The sequence below is a fragment of the Patagioenas fasciata genome, chromosome 30, assembly GCF_037038585.1.
Source record: "Patagioenas fasciata isolate bPatFas1 chromosome 30, bPatFas1.hap1, whole genome shotgun sequence".
In the NCBI taxonomy this organism is placed as follows: domain Eukaryota; kingdom Metazoa; phylum Chordata; class Aves; order Columbiformes; family Columbidae; genus Patagioenas; species Patagioenas fasciata.
In genome coordinates this window covers 2,262,499-2,281,623 of record NC_092549.1, presented here as the reverse complement: position 1 = coordinate 2,281,623, position 19,125 = coordinate 2,262,499, and the positions used below count along the sequence as shown (strand labels likewise).

Genomic DNA, 19,125 nt, shown 5'->3' with positions numbered 1-19,125 from the left:
GCATGCACACGCTTGCACACAGATGTACACGCTTGCACACACCTACACATGCTTGCACACACATGCACGTGCCTGCACATGTACATCTTTGCACACACACATACATGTTTGTGCATACCTGCACATGCTTGTACACAAATGCACGCGTGCACACACGTGTGCTTGCACATGCCTGCATACACGGTCCCCTTCCATACCTGCTTGCACACACCTCCACACCCTTGCACACACACGTGCATGCTTGGACACACCTGCCCATGCCTGCACACGCCTGCACACATACGCACTCACGTGTACATATGCACACGGTTGCACACGTACGCACCCACACGCACACACACGCTTGCCCATGTGCCCCCCCAGCTCTCCGCTGTGATCTCACCAACATTTATTTGCTGTGTTACAGGACGGGGGGTCCGGCCGAGCGAGGGCCCATGGCAGCGGGTGCTGGGTGCGCAGGCAGTGAGACCCCCCCATCGCAACAGTGCACGGGCTACAGGCAACAGCTATGGGGGGGCCGGGGGGAAAGGGAGTGCTGCTCAACACATTCACAGGGGTGACGGTCCCTTCTGTGTCTCTCTGTGTCCCCGGAGGTGCCACAGTGGAGCCGCGTGTGCCGGAGCTGGGGGGACGCCCCAGTGTCCCCCGATGTCTCTGTGGCAGTGGTGGAGCAGGTGGGCACCTCCCCATGGGGGGTCCCTGCGAGACCCCGGAGGGTTGGGGGGGACATTGGGGGTTCCACTACCCCGGGGGCCTCCCCATGGCCCCGCAGTGTCACACCGAGGTGACACGGCCAGACCAACACCGGGATGTCCCCCAGCCCCGGCCAAGCCGGCCACGGTGGCACATGGGAGGTGACCCCCGGGGTCCCCCCATCCCGGGGCACCCAGGGGCCGCGCAGGCTCCCCGCACTTCGCCGTCACCACGAGTCTCCGCTTCAATCCGGGGTCCCGCTCCCCAAACAGTCTGGGGGGGCGTCAGACAAGGAGGTTGGGGAGGAACCGGCGTGGGGGGGGCAGCGTCCGAACGGTTGTCGCCCCGAGACGGTGCCGTCCATCCCCGGAGCCGAAAGGGGGGCCGGAGGGGTGGGGTTTGGCACACAACGCACTGTACAGCCCTTCTGGGACATCCCGGTGCTCCGGCGCCGCGGGTGCCTGCGGACGGAGGAGCCCGCGGAGGTGACGGGATTTGGGGGCTCCCCACATGGACCCCCCAGCCCCGGGACCCTTTGGGGAGCACCCCAGCGCACCTGTGGGCCTATGTCACCTCCTCGGCCGTGTCCTCTGGCGCTCGGCTGATCTGCTCATAGACGGTGCTGACCGGCGCTTTCTGCGGAGAGCTCTGCTCCCCGTTAGTTTTGGGGTGACCGGGGCCCTGCAGCAGAAATCGGGGGGGTGCTGAGGGACCCACCAGCCCCGGGAGACCCCAGCACTGAGCCCAGCCTGACCCAGGGCTGGCAGGTGCCTGGAGTGGCCTGTGGGGCTGGGACCCCCATATGGTCAGGACCCCACTACGGCCAGGACCCCAACCCTCAGTACAGCCAGGACCCCCAGTATGGCTGGGACTGCAGCATGAGTGGGACGCTTGGCATGACCAGGACCCCCAGTATGGCCGGGACATCCAGTATGGTGAGGACTGCAGCATGGGTGGGACCCTGGGCACGACCAGGACCCCCAGTATGGCCGGGACCCCCGGTATGGCTGGGACCCCCCCCACGACCAGGATCCCTGGTGTGGCTGGGACCCCCATGGTTGCAATGACCCCGGTGTGGCCATGACCCCAACACAACTGGGCCCCTCAGTGTGGCCAGGACCCCAATGCGGCTGGGACCCCCATGATGCCGCGATCCCAGTGTTACTTTGATCCCAGTGTGGCCGGGCCCCCCATTGTTGTCAGGACCCCCAGTGTGGCTGAGCCCCTCAGTGTGGCCATGACATTGGTGTCACCAAGACCCCCAGTGTGACCAGACCCCTGACACGGCTGTGACCACCATGTGACATGGCTGGGACCCCCATGGTGCGATGACTTCCATGTGGCTGAGACCCTCAGTGTGGCTGGGACCCCCAATGTGGCTGGGACCCCCATGATGCTGTGACTTCCATGTGGCTGAGACCCTCAGTGTGGCCATGACATTGGTGTCACCAAGACCCCCAGCATGACCAGACCCATGGCTGTGACCACCATGTGGCTGGGACCCCCAGAATGGCTGGGACCCCCATGATGTGATGACTTCCATGTGGCTGGGACCCCCAGTATGCGATGACTTCCATGTGACTGGGACCCCCAGTACGGCTGGGACCCCCATGATGCAATGACTTCCATGTGGTTGAGAACCCCAGTGTGGCTGGGACCCCCAGTGCTGTGGCCACGACCTCAGTGTCACCAAGACCCCCAGCATGATGAGGCCCCTGACATGGCTGTGACCCCCAGGCTTGTCAGGACCCCACTGCGGCTGTGACCCCCATGTGGCTCGGCCCCCAGTGTGGCCGGGACCCCCCACCCAGCCCCCTGGGGCCTCACCTGGTCATTACCTTCCGGGGGGCTCCTGCGCTCGATCTCTGTGTACTGGGGCTCGGAGGGGCTCTCCTCGGCGGGCACCGTGGGGGTGGCAGCTGCATGGGAACAGGGGGTCAGGAAGGGCTGGGAACGCCCCCCCCCAGCATTCCACCCACCCCGGAGCGCCGGCGCATTCACTGACCTGGGTCTGCCGCCTTCTCGCTGTTCATGCGCCAGCACCAGAAGGCGCCCCCCAGGCTCACTGCCAGCAGGATGAGGGTCAGGACGATGTACCCCGACTTGGAGAAGGCCGTTTGTCCCCCTGGGGGGCGCAGAGAGAGGCACTGAGTGGCGCCAACCCCCCCTAAAGGCTGAGCCCACCCTGTGCCGACCCTGCCATGGGACCCCCGAGCATCCTCGGGGCGGGGGCCTCACCTCCGCCCTGGCAGATGGTCTGCAGGTCGAACAGGACGACCTTGCGGTCGGCGGGGTTGCTGACGGTGCAGGCGTAGGTGCCGTTGGCGGCGGCGGGCGGCAGGGCCAGCCGCAGGGTGGTCCCGTCGGGGGACAGCTGGTGGCGGTCGGCGGCCAGCTCGCGGGTGACGTTGTCCCTCTTCCAGGTGACGTTGACGGCGCCCTTGCCGGCGCCCTGGCACTGCAGCGTCAGGTTGCACCACTCCAAGGTGCTGGCCAGGAGCTGGCTGCGGGTCCGGGGGCTCGGCACCGACTCTGCGCCCGACACGGGGTGCAGATCAGCGCGGGGACCCCCAGTATGGTCGGGACTGCAGCATGGGTGGGACCCTCAGTATGGCCAGGACCCCCAGTATGGCTGGGACCCCCAGTATGGTCGGGACTGCAGCATGGGTGGGACCCTGGGCATGATCAGGACCCCCAGTATGGCTGGGACCCCCAGTATTGCCGGGACTGCAGCATGGGTGGGACCCTCAGTATGGCCAGGACCCCCAGTATGGTTGGGACTCCCGGTATGGCCAGCACCCCAGTATGGCCGGGACCCCCAGTATGGCCGGGACTGCAGCATGGGTGGGACCCTCAGTATGGTCGGGTCCCCCAGTATGGCTGGGACTGCAGCATGGGCGGGACCCTGGGCATGATCAGGACCCCCAGTATGGCCAGGACCCCCAGTATGGCTGGGACCCCCAGTATGGCCAGGAGCCCCAGTATGGTGAGGACTGCAGCATGGGTGGGACCCCCAGTATGGCCAGGACCCCCAGTATGGCCGGGACTGCAGCATGGGTGGGACCCTCAGTATGGCCAGGACCCCCAGTATGGTCGGGACCCCCAGTATGGTCAGGACTGCAGCATTGGTGGGACCCTGGGCATGATCAGGACCCCCAGTATGGTCAGGACTGCAGCATTCGTGGGACCCTGGGCATGATCAGGACCCCCAGTATAGCCAGGATTGCAGCATGGGTGGGACCCTCAGTATGGCCGGGACCCCCAGTATGGCTGGGACTGCAGCATGGGCGGGACCCTGGGCATGATCAGGACCCCCAGTATGGCCAGGACCCCCAGTGTGGCCGGGACTGCAGCATGGATGGGACCTTCAGTATGGCCAGGACCCCCAGTATGGCCAGGACTGCAGCGTGGGTGGGACCCTGGACATGACCAGGACCCCCAGTCACATCCCCGCCGTCACACTCATCCCCAGTTGGGGACACCCTGGGGACCCCTGGGGTGGCATCATTTGGCTTTTCACAGAGCTGTGGGGCTGCAAAGCTCGGGGTCTGGCACAACCCTGGTAAACCCCCCATTGCTCCGTGCCTCAGTTTCCCCGCCTATCGATGCCGCAGCTCTGGCGCTCGGGGGGGTTCTATGTTCCCCCTGCAAACCTCAGCGTGCAGCCGCTCACCGTAGACGGCGAGGCTGAAGGTCTGATCCTCCACCAGCGCGGGGTGCAGTTTGATCCGCGCCCCGTACACCCCGCTGTCGCCTCGCTCCAGGGCCCTGATCTTCAGCGCCGTCTCGTTGAACATCTCCAGCCGCTGCTTAAACCGGTCGTTGGGATCGGGGCGCTCGAAGCCGCCGGGGCCGAACTCGGCCACTTGAATCATGGCACCGGCACCGGCCGAAAAGCTCCACTCGATCTCCTTCACCGTCTTGTTGGGGGGCAGAGCCGGCGAGAGCAGCACGGACCCCCCCAGGACACCGTTCACCTGCTGGGGCTGCGCCCGCGCTTGGCCATAGAGAAGCTCTGTGGACAAGGCACAAAGTCACCGGGTGCTTGGGGACAAGGTGGGGACAACAGGGACAAGACGGGGACAAAAGGACCCCAAGGGATGGGTTGTTTTTTGGGGAGGGAAGAATCAGCATCCCCTGCCCTGACGCAGCCGCCGGGTCTCCTCTTGTTGCTGGGAACACGGGTGTCCCCCCAAAGACCCCGGATGGCGCTGGAGCGGCCTCCTGCTCCATCGGGAAGGGAAAGGCTCTGGGTTAGGCTACTGGTTTCTATGAGACAAGTCCAACGTCTACGGGTTCAGATGCGGGCGCCCCATCTGAACGGCGCGCCGGGCGCTCACCCGCACAGCGCTCCAGCAGCGCCGGGGAGGAGCTCCCAGCCGGCAGCTGCAAAACCTCATTGTCCGCCTTAAAACGCCCCTCGGCACAGATGCCTACGAAAGATGGACAAGGTTAGGGCCACGGGGGCGGCTGCGGGGGTCCCTGTGGCTGTGGGAAGGGCAGAACGGGGCTGATTCCCAATCACCCCCAATCCGAGGGGCACCTTGCGGCTCCCCCATCCGAGCCTCGTGTTTTTTGGCACCATCGCCAGCTCTCTGCAATAATCGCACCAGGAGGCTCTCGACACCCCCTCCCTCGCTCCTGGCAGCTCCCGCCTACCCTCCATCTGTCTCTACCAGCCCCGGCCCCCACGTCCCTTTGCCACCGTCCTTGTCCCACGCAGACAGACGGACAGCGCGGTGGGGACAAGGAGCTTCACCCCAGGACCCCCGGACGGACAGCGCGGTGGGGACAAGCGGCTTCACTCCAGGACCCCCGGACAGACAGCACAGTGGGGACAAGCGGCTTCACCCCAGGACCCCAGGACCCCCGGACGGACGGTGCAGTGGGAACAAGGAGCTTCACCCCAGGACCCCCGGATGGACAGCGCGGTGGGGACAAGCGGCTTCACTCCAGGACCCCCGGACAGACAGCACAGTGGGGACAAGCGGCTTCACCCCAGGACCCCCGGACGGACGGTGCAGTGGGGACAAGCGGCTTCACCCCGGGACCCCCGGACGGACAGCGCGGTGGGGACAAGCGGCTTCACCCCAGGACCCCATTGGGGGGGACGGATCCTGCATCAGCGCCCCCGCCGCCTCCCCCGCCCGCAGGATGCAGGAGCAGATGCGCCTGTATATTAAAGCAGATTAAGCGCAGTGTTTACTCCGTATAAACCCCCCTGGCAGCCCCAAATCACAAGCAGCCTCTTCGCTTTGCTCTTTAAGAAGCGCTTTGTGTCGCCGGGGTGGTTGTGGCTCTGATCCCGCTTCGCCCGGGCTTGAGTCCCATCCTTGCAGCCGAATCTGGGATCCCCCCCATTTCCGGCTCTTCCCCCAAGTTTTTGGGGCCCCATTGAGCTGAGATGGGGGGAGGATGCTGAGCCCATGCAGGGGGATGTGTTGGGGGGTTTGGGGATCCCAAGGTGCCACATTGGGGTCCAGGGTGGGGACAGAGGGGATGGAGTTGGGGTCAACAGCAGAAGCTCATTGGGCATACGGAGCAGCTTGGGGAGGTGCTCCTTATATATACCCCTATATATAGGTATATATACACCTATACTAAGGCAACTTAGACATAAGGATTCTTTAGGACTGGGGAATGCAGGTGTATAAAATACTGCTGAAAATACATAGAGGAGGAAAATTATAGGAGAGTTCAGCCAAAATGGTCCCAGTTTGGGAGGTTTTCTTTGTATGGTGTCGAATGGGAATGTTGCTGGTGTTAGAGTGTTATCTTCATATTGTAAATCAAACAGCTAGACAATAAAATAAAAGATAATTAAAAATCTGACCCTAAAGATGTAATAAATGAAGCTACAGGGCTGATTTTAGCCTAAGGTGCTAATTCTCATCATCTTCGCCGCTATCAAATGATTCTGATCAAAGGAAGCAGCTGGAAGGCTCCGAAGCATCGTTGACAACCTGTTCTGCATCGGAGCTGGGTCAGGTATTTGTCACCCGTCTCGCTCCTGAAGCCAATTAATGGTTAGGAAGATAAACCCCCCCGGCCCCCCGCTAATCTGCCTGCACTACGAGGCGCTTTCTGTAGGAATCGGAGATTTTAGGGGAATTATTAAATGTGTGGATTAGCACGCTGGGAATTAAGGGGGATTCCTCGCTGCTGCTTTACGTAAGGAGCCGCTTTGCTGCCAGATCCCTCCCGGCCCCCCCGGGGTGAGGGGGGTGACGGGGCTGGGGGGGCGCGTTAGGGACCAGGGAATGGGGATGGAGCTGGGGGTCGCTCCCAAAGCTCTCGTTAGGCCTCGAGCGGCCAAGCGGCGGCTCCGGGAAGCGCCCCGGGGGCGGTGGGGAGGGATGGAGGGGCAGGGAGCGGGCGGCATGGGACCAGCATCCCGCCCGCCGCGATGCTCCGGTCTGGGTCGCGGTGTCGGTGTCGCCGCCGCACTCACCTGGCCCAAGGCCCAGCAGCGCCAGGAGCAGCGCGGGCAGCCGGGCTCCTCTGCTGGCCCATTCCCCCTCCATTCTTCCTCCTCCTCCTCCTCCTCCTCCTCCTCCTCCTCGGTCCTTGTGCGGCTCCGGAGCGGCGTCAGCGGCGGGAGAGACGGGGAGGAGCGAAGCCACCGCTCGCCGCAGCCCGTGGGAAGCCGGAGCCGCTCATGGCGAGCAACCGCTAACTCATTAATTAGCTCGCCCAGCTCATTAATTAGCTCACCCAAGCACCGATGGGGCGGCCCAGGGGACCCGCAGCGCTCGGCGAGGGGGGGTGCGGTGACCCCCGGTCCTGTGACAGCGCTGAGTGCCCGGATCGACGCTGCGGACGGCCCTGCGCTGTCCCCGTGTGTCACCTCCGTGACACGGAGCTCCCCAATATCGAGAGCAATGCCCTGTGGAAGCTCCGGCCGGAGCTGGGAGCACCCCCAGCTCCGCTCCTTGGGGCGCCCGAGCACCCTGGGATGCAGAAGCAGCACGGGAGGGGGCGTCCCCAAGGGGCTGCGTGGGCTTGGCTGAGACACAGGGACCTTCAACTGCTGATCTGGAACGTGCTGGGGAAACTGAGGCAGCTGTGGGGGGACACGGGGTGTCGATGGCAGGGAAATGCCCCAAAACCGCTCTCGATTCCAGCTGCTCTCCCAGCGGTTCTCGATTCCAGCTGCTGTCCCAGGGCACCTTCAGCTGCAGATTCGGAAAGTGATGGGGAAACTGAGGCAGGTGTGTGGAGATAAGAGGGGCTGTTTATGGCCGGGAAATGCCCCAAAACTGCTCTCAATTCCGGCCGCTCTCCCAGGGCACCTCCAACTGCTGATCCGGAAAGTGCTGGGGAAACTGAGGCAGGTGTGGGGCTACATGGGGTGTCGATGGTCAGGAAATGCCCCAAAACCACTCTCGATTCCAGCTGCTCTCGCAGGGCACCTCCAACTGCAGATCGAGAAAGTGCTGGGGAAACTGAGGCAGGTGGGGGTTGAACAGGGGCTGTCTATGGCCGGGAAATGCCCCCAAACCGCTCTCGATTCCAGCTGCTCTCCCAGGGCACCTTTAACTGCAGATACGGAAAGTGCTGGGGAAACTGAGGCAGCTGTGGGGGGAAACAGGGGTTGTCAATGGCCGGGAAATGCCCCAAAACTGCTCTCAATTCCGGCCGCTCTCCCAGGGCACCTCCAACTGCTGATCCGGAAAGTGCTGGGGAAACTGAGGCAGGTGTGGGGGGGACATGGGGTGTCGATGGTCAGGAAATGCCCCCAAACCGCTCTCGATTCCAGCTGCTCTCCCAGGGCACCTTTAACTGCAGATACGGAAAGTGCTGGGGAAACTGAGGCAGGTGTGGGGGAAACAGGGGTTGTCAATGGCCGGGAAATGCCCCAAAACCACTCTCGATTCCAGCTGCTCTCCCAGGGCACCTCCAACCGCAGGAACGGAAAGTGCTGGGGAAACTGAGGCAGGTGGGGGGTGACATGGGTTGTCGATGGCTGGGAAATACCCCAAAACTGCTCTCGATTCCGGCTGCTCTCCCAGGGCACCTTCAGGTGCAGATCCGGAAAGTGATGGGGAAACTGATGCAGGTGTGGGGGGACATGGGGTGTCAATGGCCGGGAAATGCCCCCAAACCACTCTCGATTCCAGCTGCTGTCCCAGGGCACCTCCAACTGCAGATATGGATAGTGCTGGGGAAACTGAGGCAGGTGTGGGGGTACATGGGCTGTTGATGGCTGGGAAACGCCCCAAAACCACTCTGGCAGGTCCCCCCACATCCCTCAGGAAACAAAAGCGGCCGGGTTTGGGTACGCGTACAGCTATCTGCATTTGTAAAGCATAAATATTGATGAATACATAATTATATATAATTAGACATCTAGTGATACGATACCCAGCAATTGTCTCAAGCAGGGAAATTACACGTTCATATACACGTCGTAGAAACACACGGGGTGAATCGGAACCGTGCGCCTCATGAGCTCAGGTGAGGATTGGATTAATGTCTTATTTTGGTGTCCGGTGCGCACAATTGAGTTCCGCGCTATCCTATTTTCCCCAAATTACCAAGTATTGCAATTAAAATGGATATAATGTCAACAGGTGAGCAACATCTGCCCCATGCCTGGAGACATCGCAGGCCGGGCTGGACGGGGCTCTGAGCAACCGGAGCTGGTGGAGAGGTCCCTGCTCATGGTGGCACTGGGGGAACTTGAAAGTCCCATCAACCCAAATTATACTGGGATGGTGACACCGGCAGCATCTGGCGGTGCTGGGAAAATCCGGGCAGAGGTGCTTGTGCCACCGGGGGCTGTGGCACCTGGAACAAGCCAGCGGGTTGTTCCCCCACCATCGCGCTGGGAAATGCTACGGGCTTGATCCTCTGTGGCGATACCAGGGTGTCGAGGGTTTAGATTGCGGGGTGACAATAAAACCACGGCAGATGTATCGGTAACAACCTCTCCCCCGCTTCAGCCCCTCTGTCTCCTCCCTTCGCACTCAGGACAGAGGATGGGGAGGGAAAGAAGGACAGAGAGAAGAGAGTTGGAAAAATTAAAGACGTTTTACTAATGCTGCTGATAAAATAGAGAAAATAATACAAAATATACAAACCCAATCTTCAAAGTCCCAGCAACTGCAGAGCTGGCAGCCGAAGTCCTGGACTGGACTCTCCAGCCAACCGGAGCTGGATTCACTCTGTCACTGGCCTCAGTTCACAAGCCAGCAGCCGAAGTCCTGGACTGGACTATGCAGCCAACAGGAGCTGGATTCACTCTGTCACTGGCCTCGGTTGGCAGGTACGACTCACAAGGTCCTCTCCTAATGTCGCCATAAGGAAACGGGGCGAGATCCTCGTGATCTCCCACTTCTCTATGAAGTATCAGGTGGATGGGATGGTGTACTCAGTTGGTCAGGTTTTGGTCACCTGTTTCTCGTTGTCCCTCTTGTGAGATGTCCATCCATCCTGATCCATGACCTCACATCCCATTGCTGTGTTCACCAGAACATGGATCTGTTTTTCCAGGAAAACGCAGCTGATGTGAAGCTTGAGCTGGCAGACAAATTCGCTACAAGAGAAACTCATTGTTAACAAAACCAGGACAGTGGTGACAGTGACAGAGCCCAGGGAACGGCAGAAGATGTGCCAGGGGGGGTCAGTTGGACGTGACGAGAAGGTTCATCCCCCAGAGGTGCTGGGCACTGAACAGGCTCCCAGGGAGGTGTCACGGCCTCAGGTGACAGTGTTCAAGTGGACAACGTCCTCAGACACACGGGTGAGCTGTGGGCTGTCCTGTGCAGGGGCAGCAGTTGGAAGCGATGATCCGTGTGGGTCCAGCCAGCTCGGGACACTCTGAACTCTGTCCGTGGGCCTCGGGGGAAAGATCTCAGAACCCGATGTGCGATCGAGGTCGGCATTCCCACTGGCACACACGGAACAGGCTGCGGCTCTCAAGGGACGTCCCCACAACACAGGGACATTCCAGAAAGGGCGGCCGGGAGGTGCCAACACAACGCGGAGAGCGTTGGTGAGGGTGGGCACGGAGTCCGAGCTGTCACCACGTCCCCTCTTCACCGGGGTCGGTGCCAAGGGGGGACTTTGGGAAAGCCCAGTGCCACAGCACAGATCGCCAGGAGCGTCCCCGGTGTCACTGTGGTGTGGCAGCCGCCCCGCTGCAGTGAGGGGACACGGGGCTGCCCAAACAGGAGGTGGCTTGTGGTGCCGTGTGAGGCCTTTTGGAAGCCGTCAGCTCTGGATCTCAGGGTCCGGCAGCGGCTCCGCAATGGGACGTGGTTCCACACACCAGCACAAGCGGATCCTACTGTCCCAGGGAGCTTGGGGACAACCTAAAGCCTGGCAGCAGCCACACAAGCCCCATGGCCACAGGAGGAACGCAGTACCCTGTGCCCTCAAGCCTGGCACAACCACAATGCACCGGAGCCGGGAAACGGTGCCAGGAGCTGCTCACCAGCCGCGGTCGGCAGCCGCCGTTTGGTGGGTGAGGATTGGCAAGCGCTGCGTGCCCACAGGGGCAGTGTGGGGTCCTCCATCCCGACCCCATTTGTGGGTGACCCCAGCACTGAGGACATCCCGAAGGCACCGAGCGCTGGGACCGCGCTGGGTCACAGTCAGGAAAACCGCATCATCCACCGAGAACTCGGCTCGTCCTGACCATAAATTGCCGTTCAATTGGCACGTGGTGGAGGGAAGGATGAGGGTAAATCTGCTCCCAGCGCTTGAAAGATCTCAACGGCTCTGGTGGAAGGGCCGCACACCGAAACAAGGACATTTCTGTCATCTCAGCGCCTGAACATGCCTACACAACCAGGGACCAAGGGGTTCAGTGTTTCCCCACTGTAAACAAGAATCTCACGTCCGTCTGTCCAACCCTCCAGGGATGGTGACTCCAGCACTGCCCTGGGCAGCCTGTTCAATGCCCCACAGCCCTTTGGGGAAGAAATTGCCCCCAAGATCCCGTCTCCAATCTCTATTTGCGATGCTGAGGGTGGGGAGACTCTGGCCCAGGTTGCCCAGGGAGGTGGTTGATGCCCCATCCCTGAGAACACCCAAGGTCGGGTTGGATGTGGCTCTGAGCAACCTGGTCTGGTTTAGACGTCCCTGGTCTGGTTGGATGTCCCTGATCTGCTGGAGATGTCCCTGCCCATGACTGGATGGTCTTTGAAGGTCCCTCCCAACCCAAACCCTTCCACGATCACAGAATCACCATTTTGGTTGGACAAGACCCTCCAGATCATGGAGTCCAATCATAACCCAGCTCTAGCACTGCCCCGTGTCCTGAGAACCTCATGTCCGTCTGTCCAGCCCTCCAGGGATGGTGACTCCAGCACTGCCCTGGGCAGCCTGTTCAATGCCCCACAGCCCTTTGGGGAAGAAATTGCCCCCATGATCCAATTCATGGGTCCCCGTGTCCCCCGCAGCGATCACCAGATTTTGAGTGCCCACAACCAGCAGCATCCCTGGAGCATCCCTGTGGTTTTTAAGATGCTTTTGCTCCCCAGTAAAAGAGCCGTGACGGGTAAAGCACCAAGAGCTGCTGCGAGGAGCTCCGCTGAACAGCATCGCCCCCACCGCCAATGCTCGTGGTGAACTAGGCCACTGCGCCAGAAATGGCTGCGGGGGGGCTGCCGGCGGTCGGAGCGGAGAAAAGCCGTGTTCTATTATTTATCACCAACAGCCGGGGTAGAACCGGCTCCTGGGCAGCGCTGCCTGCAGCACTAACGCTGTTCAGCACTTCGCAAGCAGCGTCTTCCCCAGGAGACCCCACAGCACTTGGGGAGCCCTGGCCCCTCTGCTCCGGTTGCCCTTGGGTGTGAGTCTGGGTGCTGTGGGTCCCCCCCAGCTGCTCGGGGGTCACCGTGCTGGGGTTCAGAGGCCTCTAGGGCTGTGAGGGTGGAGGTTGGGGGGACCCCAATGCTGGCTGCTGCCTCCCAGCCAGGGACAGAGTTCAGAGTGTCCCGAGCTGGCTGGACGCACACGGATCATCGCTTCCAACTGCTGCCCCTGCACAGGACACCCCACAGCTCACCCCGTGTGTCTGAGGACATTGTCCACTTGAACACTGTCACCTGAGGCCGTGACACCTCCCTGGGAGCCTGTTCAGTGCTCAGCACCTCTGGGGGAAGAACCTTCTCGTCCTGTCCAACTGACCCCCCCTGGCACATCTTCTGCCGTTCCCTGGGTTCTGTCACTGTCACCACTGTCCTGGTTTTGTTAACAATGAGTTTCTCTTGTAGTGAATTTGCCTGTCAGCTCAAGCTTCACATCAGCTGCATTTTCCTGGAAAAACAGATCCATGTTTTGGTGAACACAGCAACGGGATGTGAGGTCATTGATCAGGATGGATGGACATCTCACGAGAGGGACAACGAGAAACAGGTGACCAAAACCTGACCAACCGAGTACACCATCCCATCCACCTGATACTTCATAGAGAAGTGGGAGATCACGAGGATCTCGCCCTGTTTCCTTATGGTGACATTAGGAGAGGACCTTGTGAGTCGTCCCTGCCAACTGAGGCCAGTGACAGACTGAATCCAGCTCCCCTCTACTCCGCCCTGGTGAGACCCCATCTGGAATATTGTGTCCAGTTCTGGGCCCCTCAGTTCAGGAAGGACAGGGAACTGCTGGAGAGGGTCCAGCGTAGGGCAACAAAGATGATTAAGGGAGTGGAGCATCTCCCTTATGAAGAAAGGCTGAGGGAGCTGGGGCTCTTTAGTTTGGAGAAGAGGAGACTGAGGGGTGACCTTATTAATGTTTATAAATATATAAAGGGTGAGTGCCACGAGGATGGAGCCAGGCTCTTCTCAGTGGCAAACAATGATAGGACAAGGGGTAATGGGATCAAGCTGGAACACAAGAGGTTCCACTTAAATTTGAGAAAGAACTTCTTCTCAGTGAGGGTAACAGAGCACTGGAACAGGCTGCCCAGGGGGGTTGTGGAGTCTCCTTCCCTGGAGACATTCAAAGCCCGCCTGGACACATTCCTGTGCGACCTCACCTAGGCGTTCCTGCTCCAGCAGGGGGATTGGACTGGATGATCTTTTGAGGTCCCTTCCAATCCCAAACATACTGTGATACTGTGATACTGCTGGCTGGAGAGTCCAGTCCAGGACTTTGGTTGCTGGCTTGTGAACTGAGGCCAGTGACAGACTGAATCCAGCTCCGGTTGCTGCAGAATCCAGTCCAGGACTTCGGCTGCCGGCTCTGCAGTTGCTGAGACTTTGAACATTGGGTTTGTATATTTTGTATTATTTTCTCTGTTTTATCAGCAGCATTAGCAAAACACTTCTAAGTTTTCCAACTCTCTTCTCTCTGTCCTTCTTTTCCTCCCGATCGCCTGTAATTGGTTGGAAGGGGGGAGATGGACGGGTAAAAGGAGGAAAGGGGGGAGATGGGTTAACAACGCACCTGCCAGGGTTTTATTATCACCCTCAACCTAAACCCACGACACCAGGTCACCCTCCAGCAGGTTTATGTCCTTTACCCCGTGTCCCCAGCCCCGCACACAGTGAATGCTGGAGGTGAGGCCAATCCCCCCGCCCATGCTGTGCTGGGTGTACCGGGACACGTGTCCCCCATGGCTCCAGGGACACTGGTGGCCCACGTTCAACTGGCCACTGACCAGACCCCCAGGCCCCTCCCCATGGAGCTGCTCTCCAGCACCTCACCCCCCGCCTGTCCACACAGCCAGGGCTGTGTGTCCCAGGTGCAAAATCCAGCACTCACTCTTGAGCTATGGGGGCAGCCGACCCCCAAGGCCCCCAGCCGTGGTTTTCCTCAGCCCCAAACCCCCAGGTCCCCTTAACCCCGCGTCCCCAGGACCCCCGGCGCTTCCGCCAGACCCCAAACACCCCCCACCGCCGGCCTCACTGGCGCCCAGTGATGACGCACAGAACAGCAGCCAAGCCCCGCCCACAGGCCTCGTTCTCAGCTGACGGTAGCACTGCCTGAGTCTCGCGAGATTCCCGAGGCTATAAATAGACCCGCTGAGGGGCGGGCGCCGCAGTGCCGGGCGTGGCGGGGGCGTGGAGCGGGGCGGGGGCGCTCGGTTCCCGGTGCTGGGGCACCTCAGGTGAGCCGGGGCGACTGCCCTGGAGGTGCCAGGGCTGAGGCAGTGAGGGCTGAGCCCTGGTGCTGGGGGGGTCTCGCCCCCTCATTCCCCCATCCCCGCAGCCAGCCTGGTCGGGGACCCTGCGGGGTCGTGGCTGGAGGGGTGGCCACTGTGTCACATTGTGCTGTGGTCACTTGTGTCACCTTGTGCTGTGGCTTGGTGCTGAGCAGGGACCTGGCCCAGCCAGAGCCCTGGGGGCGGGGAGGAAACGGCGGTACAGGGGAGACTGAGGCGGGGGGGAAACTGAGGCACAGGAGAAAACGAGGCCTGTGGGCAGCAGTGGCCACGCGCTGGATTTTTGTGCCAAAACAAGAACATTTCTGTCACCTCCGCACCTGAACGTCCCCACACAACCAGGGACCGAGGGGTTCGGGGGTTTCCCCACTGCCCTCTGCACACATGATGTGTTGGATGGAGATGAACGCACACGGGTGGCCCTTCCAGCGCAGGGGAGCGTGGCCAGGACAGGAGCTGGTGACGGGCACAGCGACTCCTCACCCACACGAACCAGCACTTTGCAGCCATCTCACGGCTCTCAGACCCCATTTCATCCCATTCCCTGTCCCGTCTCACCCCATGGGTCCCCCTGGCGCTGCCACCGCAGCCCCAAAGCACAAGAAGCAGCAGCCGGGGTGCTGACGTTAACCCCCATTTCCCCTCCCTGTGCTACGCAGACAGGGAAACCTCAACCCTCCCTCTGTCTTTTTACTCTCCTGATTTATTAGGAATGTAATCAAATTATGTTTTATCACCGGGCCGCGTCGCAGAGGGGCTGGAAGATTAAATTCCCGGTGGTGCGGGAAGGGCCAGGCGTCGTATCTCGGTTTGGTTACACGTGTTATTATCGGGCGCTGGGCTCCGAGAGGCAAATAACAGTTTTCTTGAAGGAATCTTTATTTAATTTATTTATATATATTCTTTTCCCCAACCTGCTGCAGCTGTCAGGGCGACTCGGAGTTAAATTTCGGTACCACCGGTAAACAGGCTCCTGATAAGGAAAAGGCTGCGGAGTTGTGATTATTGCCTGGCTGGTGTTTCCACCGCAGATTCGGCCGAGGGTGAGTGTGTGTTGGTCTGAACACCAGGATGAGGGGGGGGTTTCACCTCGCTTGCCACCCCCCTTGATGTCGCATGGAGAGGAGGATGGGCACCCGAGGATGGAAGTGAATTAAACATGAGGTGGCCCCCCCAAGGCTGCAAGGGAAGGGAAACGGGGAGGAAGAGCCAGGGGAGGGATTGCTGAGCTGCTGTGGGGAATAAACACAGAACCACCTCGGGAAATAAATGTGCAGCCACCTCGGGAATGAATTAGTGAGCAGAGGGGGGTGTTTAGTGGGAAAAGACCCCCCCCAGTGCCCGGATTTCGGCACTGAGTGCGTCTCTTCGAAGCCGCTGCCTTGGTTTGTGTGGCGGCGTTTGGGTTATGAACGGAGAGGAAACTTAATGGCTGCGCTGGACACGCTCCCACCCGCCCGCTCCGCTAAAAACCATTAAAAATGACAAAGCGCCTGTTTTTCCTTCCCTTTTCGTTCTAAAGATGCGTCCCGGGGAGCAGCGGGCGGATCGCTTGGTTCATGCGTAATAAACCAGGCGTGGAAACGCGCCGAGTAACGAGCTGCGTTTGGGGGAAAAGAAACCATTAAACGAGCCCGTTTGTGGGGAAAAACTGACATAGAAAACCCTGTCCAGCCCTTGGCTGCGGGGCCAGGGGACCCCTGGGAACATTGCCTGGGGTTCAAGTGTTGCCCCCGTGTCCCCCAGCACCGTGCAGAGCTGCTCTGTCCCATTGGGGGGTCACTCCCCCCCATCATGCAGAACAAAGACGACGTGCGGCCCCTTTGAGTTTTTTTTTGAACATTTATATTTATATATATATATAAAAAATTAAATATATATAATATATCGTGTTTAAGACTAAAAATATAGTACATAATATTTAAAAAAAAGGAAAATGACAAATAAAAAATGGGAGGTTGGGGGTCACAGATACGTGTCTCTAAGGGTCTAAAACAGCCTGTGCTGGGGGGGGGGGACCCTCTCGCTTGGTGTCGGGGGGCTCAGCTGTGGCCTGGGGGGGCCCCATTCCCACCCCGGGATGGGGGGAGTTTTAATTAAAGCTTCGGCTTCGATTCGCAGCCCCCCATCCCCCCCAGGCTGGCTATTGCTATTGACATGGGGGTGCAGCACCTGGCGTGGGACCCCCCCCAAAAAATGGGGTTGTCCCTGGTGGGGGGAGGACACATGATGTGGGCAGAGGAGGAGGAGGAGGAGGAGGGTTAAATCAGGCACCATTGCGAATGGCACGAGGTCCTGCGGTGGGGGGGTCAGGCTGGGCAGGGGCTCAGCACCTTCCAGGGTTTGGCCCATCCTGACAGTACCTCTGGGGGGCCAAGGGGAAAAAGGGGGGCCCCCAGCCCCTTCCCAGCCGCCCCCCCAAATCGTACCTGTGGCAGCTGGGAAGGGGGTGTAGGGGGGGTGCTCGATGTTTCGTACCTGATCCTGGGGGACCCAGGGACAACGAAGTGAATGGGAAGGGCCCCCCCCCAGACAAAAATCCCACCTCACGCCTCCACCCCCACCCCAAAAACACCCCACATCGTTCCCCAGCTCCTGAACAAAACTGCCCCCCCAGCCCAGTGCTCCCAGTCCCAAAACATTTACCAAACTGGAGGGGGGGTGAGAAGCTGTAACACTTGCTGGTGGCCCCCCCATATACACCTGTATATACATTCATAAGGGGACCCCCCCACACACCCACACCAGCGGTGGGACAGACAGCCCCCCTCGGTAGGAGCGTGTGTGTGTGGGGAACACGGGGACACCGGGGTCACGCTGGTCCCGACCCCCCCAGACACCCCCAGGGTGGGGGCAGAGGCCAATGGGATGGACGGGAATGGGGGGAGCCGGCCCCCCCGCGGGGGCTGTCCCCAAAATCAAGGCACAGGGAATGGGAACGGGGCTTTTTTGGGACAACACAAAAACCCGGGTGTTGCGTCTATGTGCGCGTATGTATAGAGCACATATAGCACCCCCGCGTGGGGTCTGCTGGGATGGGGAGGCCTGGAGGCGGCTCACGTGCCACCCCCGCTCCTGCTGGGGACAGAGGTGGGTGCTGGGGACCCATTGGGGACGGATCCGGCCCCGTGGAACGCGGGGTGGGGGGGTCCGGGGTTGCGGAGTCGTCTCCAATGGGCGCCCGCACCCCCAGCCCTCCCCTCCTCCAGGAAGGTACCGGAAAACCAAACGGGATGAGTGGAAGCTCAAAGGGACTCGGGGACGTCCCTGCCGGGCTTGGTGGCACAGCACGGGCACTCCAGCGGGGCCAGAGGGTCAGGATGAGCCCCTGAATATCAGGGGACAGTCGTGAGGTACCTGTGCCCCCCCAGCCTGCGCTGCGCCCCCCGCCCGCCCTAGACGTGCGTCTGCATCCGCTGCTGGAAGCGCTGCCCGTAGTCCGAGTGCTGGGAGGTGTAGGAGAAGCGCGTGGCACTGGGGTACTTGCCCATGGGGTCGTAGGCGTCATAGGGCGCCCGCTCCAGCCCGGGGGGCTGCCCGTACCCCAGGCGGTAGGTGGCATAGCCAGCGCCGGCCGGGAAGGCGGCGTGACCCCCATAGTTCTCATAGGACAGCTGGCTCGCCGTCTCGCCGCCCGCCGTGCCGGGAGCGGGGCCGGGGCCCGGGGCCACCTCGGCGTTGTAGTCGGACGCGGGGCCGCGGCTGTAGGTGCTGAGCTGGGCGTAGCCGCTGGAGTGCGACAGGCGGGACGGGGGGCGGGTGTCGTAGCGCGCCGGGCCGGGGTTGCGGTAGTCGGTGTAGAGGACGGTGCGGGAGGACGGGCGGTCCTCGTGGGCACGCACGTTGTAGTAGCCGTTGGTGGGGTCCTGCGGGGAGAGGGGTGTTGGGGGGTGTGCTGATCCCCCCCGAGTCCCAGCTGTCTGCTGAGCATCACGCGGCCACGCGACCTGGGACAAAACGGCCTCAAGTTGTGCCGGGGAGGTTGAGGTTGGATCTGGGAACAATTTCTTCCCCAAAGGGCTGTGGGGCATTGAACAGGCTGCCCAGGGCAGTGCTGGAGTCACCATCCCTGGAGGGTTGGACAGACGGACATGAGGTTCTCAGGACATGGGGCAGTGCTAGAGCTGGGTTATGGTTGGACTCCATGATCTGGAGGGTCTTGCCCAACCAAAATGGTGATTCTGTGATCGTGGAAGGGTTTGGGTTGGGAGGGACCTTCAAAGACCATCCAGTCATGGGCAGGGACATCTCCAGCAGATCAGGGACATCCAACCAGACCAGGGACATCTCCAACCAGATCAGGGACATCTCCAACC

The 19,125-nt window shown here is 60.9% G+C and overlaps 2 protein-coding genes across 4 annotated transcripts in view; both read right to left on the bottom strand.

The window, feature by feature from the left end:
* Positions 1 to 373: 373 nt before the first annotated feature.
* Positions 374 to 7,621, bottom strand: LOC136112957 (SLAM family member 8-like). Of its 2 annotated transcripts, none has more exons than XR_011736056.1 (7): positions 7,145 to 7,621; positions 4,367 to 4,708; positions 2,932 to 3,225; positions 2,699 to 2,818; positions 2,532 to 2,612; positions 1,250 to 1,374; positions 374 to 1,154 (listed from the first exon to the last, which is right to left on the bottom strand). XR_011736056.1 is itself a non-coding variant. In XM_065857894.2 (7 exons), the coding sequence occupies exons 1-6, from the start codon at positions 7,215 to 7,217 to the stop codon at positions 1,258 to 1,260; spliced, it is 1,038 nt and encodes a 345-aa protein (XP_065713966.1). In that variant the 5' UTR covers positions 7,218 to 7,619; the 3' UTR covers positions 374 to 1,154; positions 1,250 to 1,257. The 2 variants fall into 2 exon arrangements, 1 of the variants encoding a protein (XP_065713966.1); XM_065857894.2 differs by having other exon boundaries at positions 2,521 to 2,612; positions 7,145 to 7,619.
* A 9,010-nt stretch (positions 7,622 to 16,631) lies between these two features.
* The window catches only part of KIRREL1 (kirre like nephrin family adhesion molecule 1), a 31,069-nt gene continuing 28,575 nt past the window's right edge, over positions 16,632 to 19,125 (bottom strand). For both annotated transcript variants that reach the window (XM_065857904.2, XM_065857905.2), the window contains exon 15: positions 16,632 to 18,675. In XM_065857904.2, coding sequence (XP_065713976.1) covers positions 18,205 to 18,675 — 471 coding nt within the window. In that variant the 3' untranslated portion in view covers positions 16,632 to 18,204. The remainder of the gene's footprint in view (positions 18,676 to 19,125) is intronic.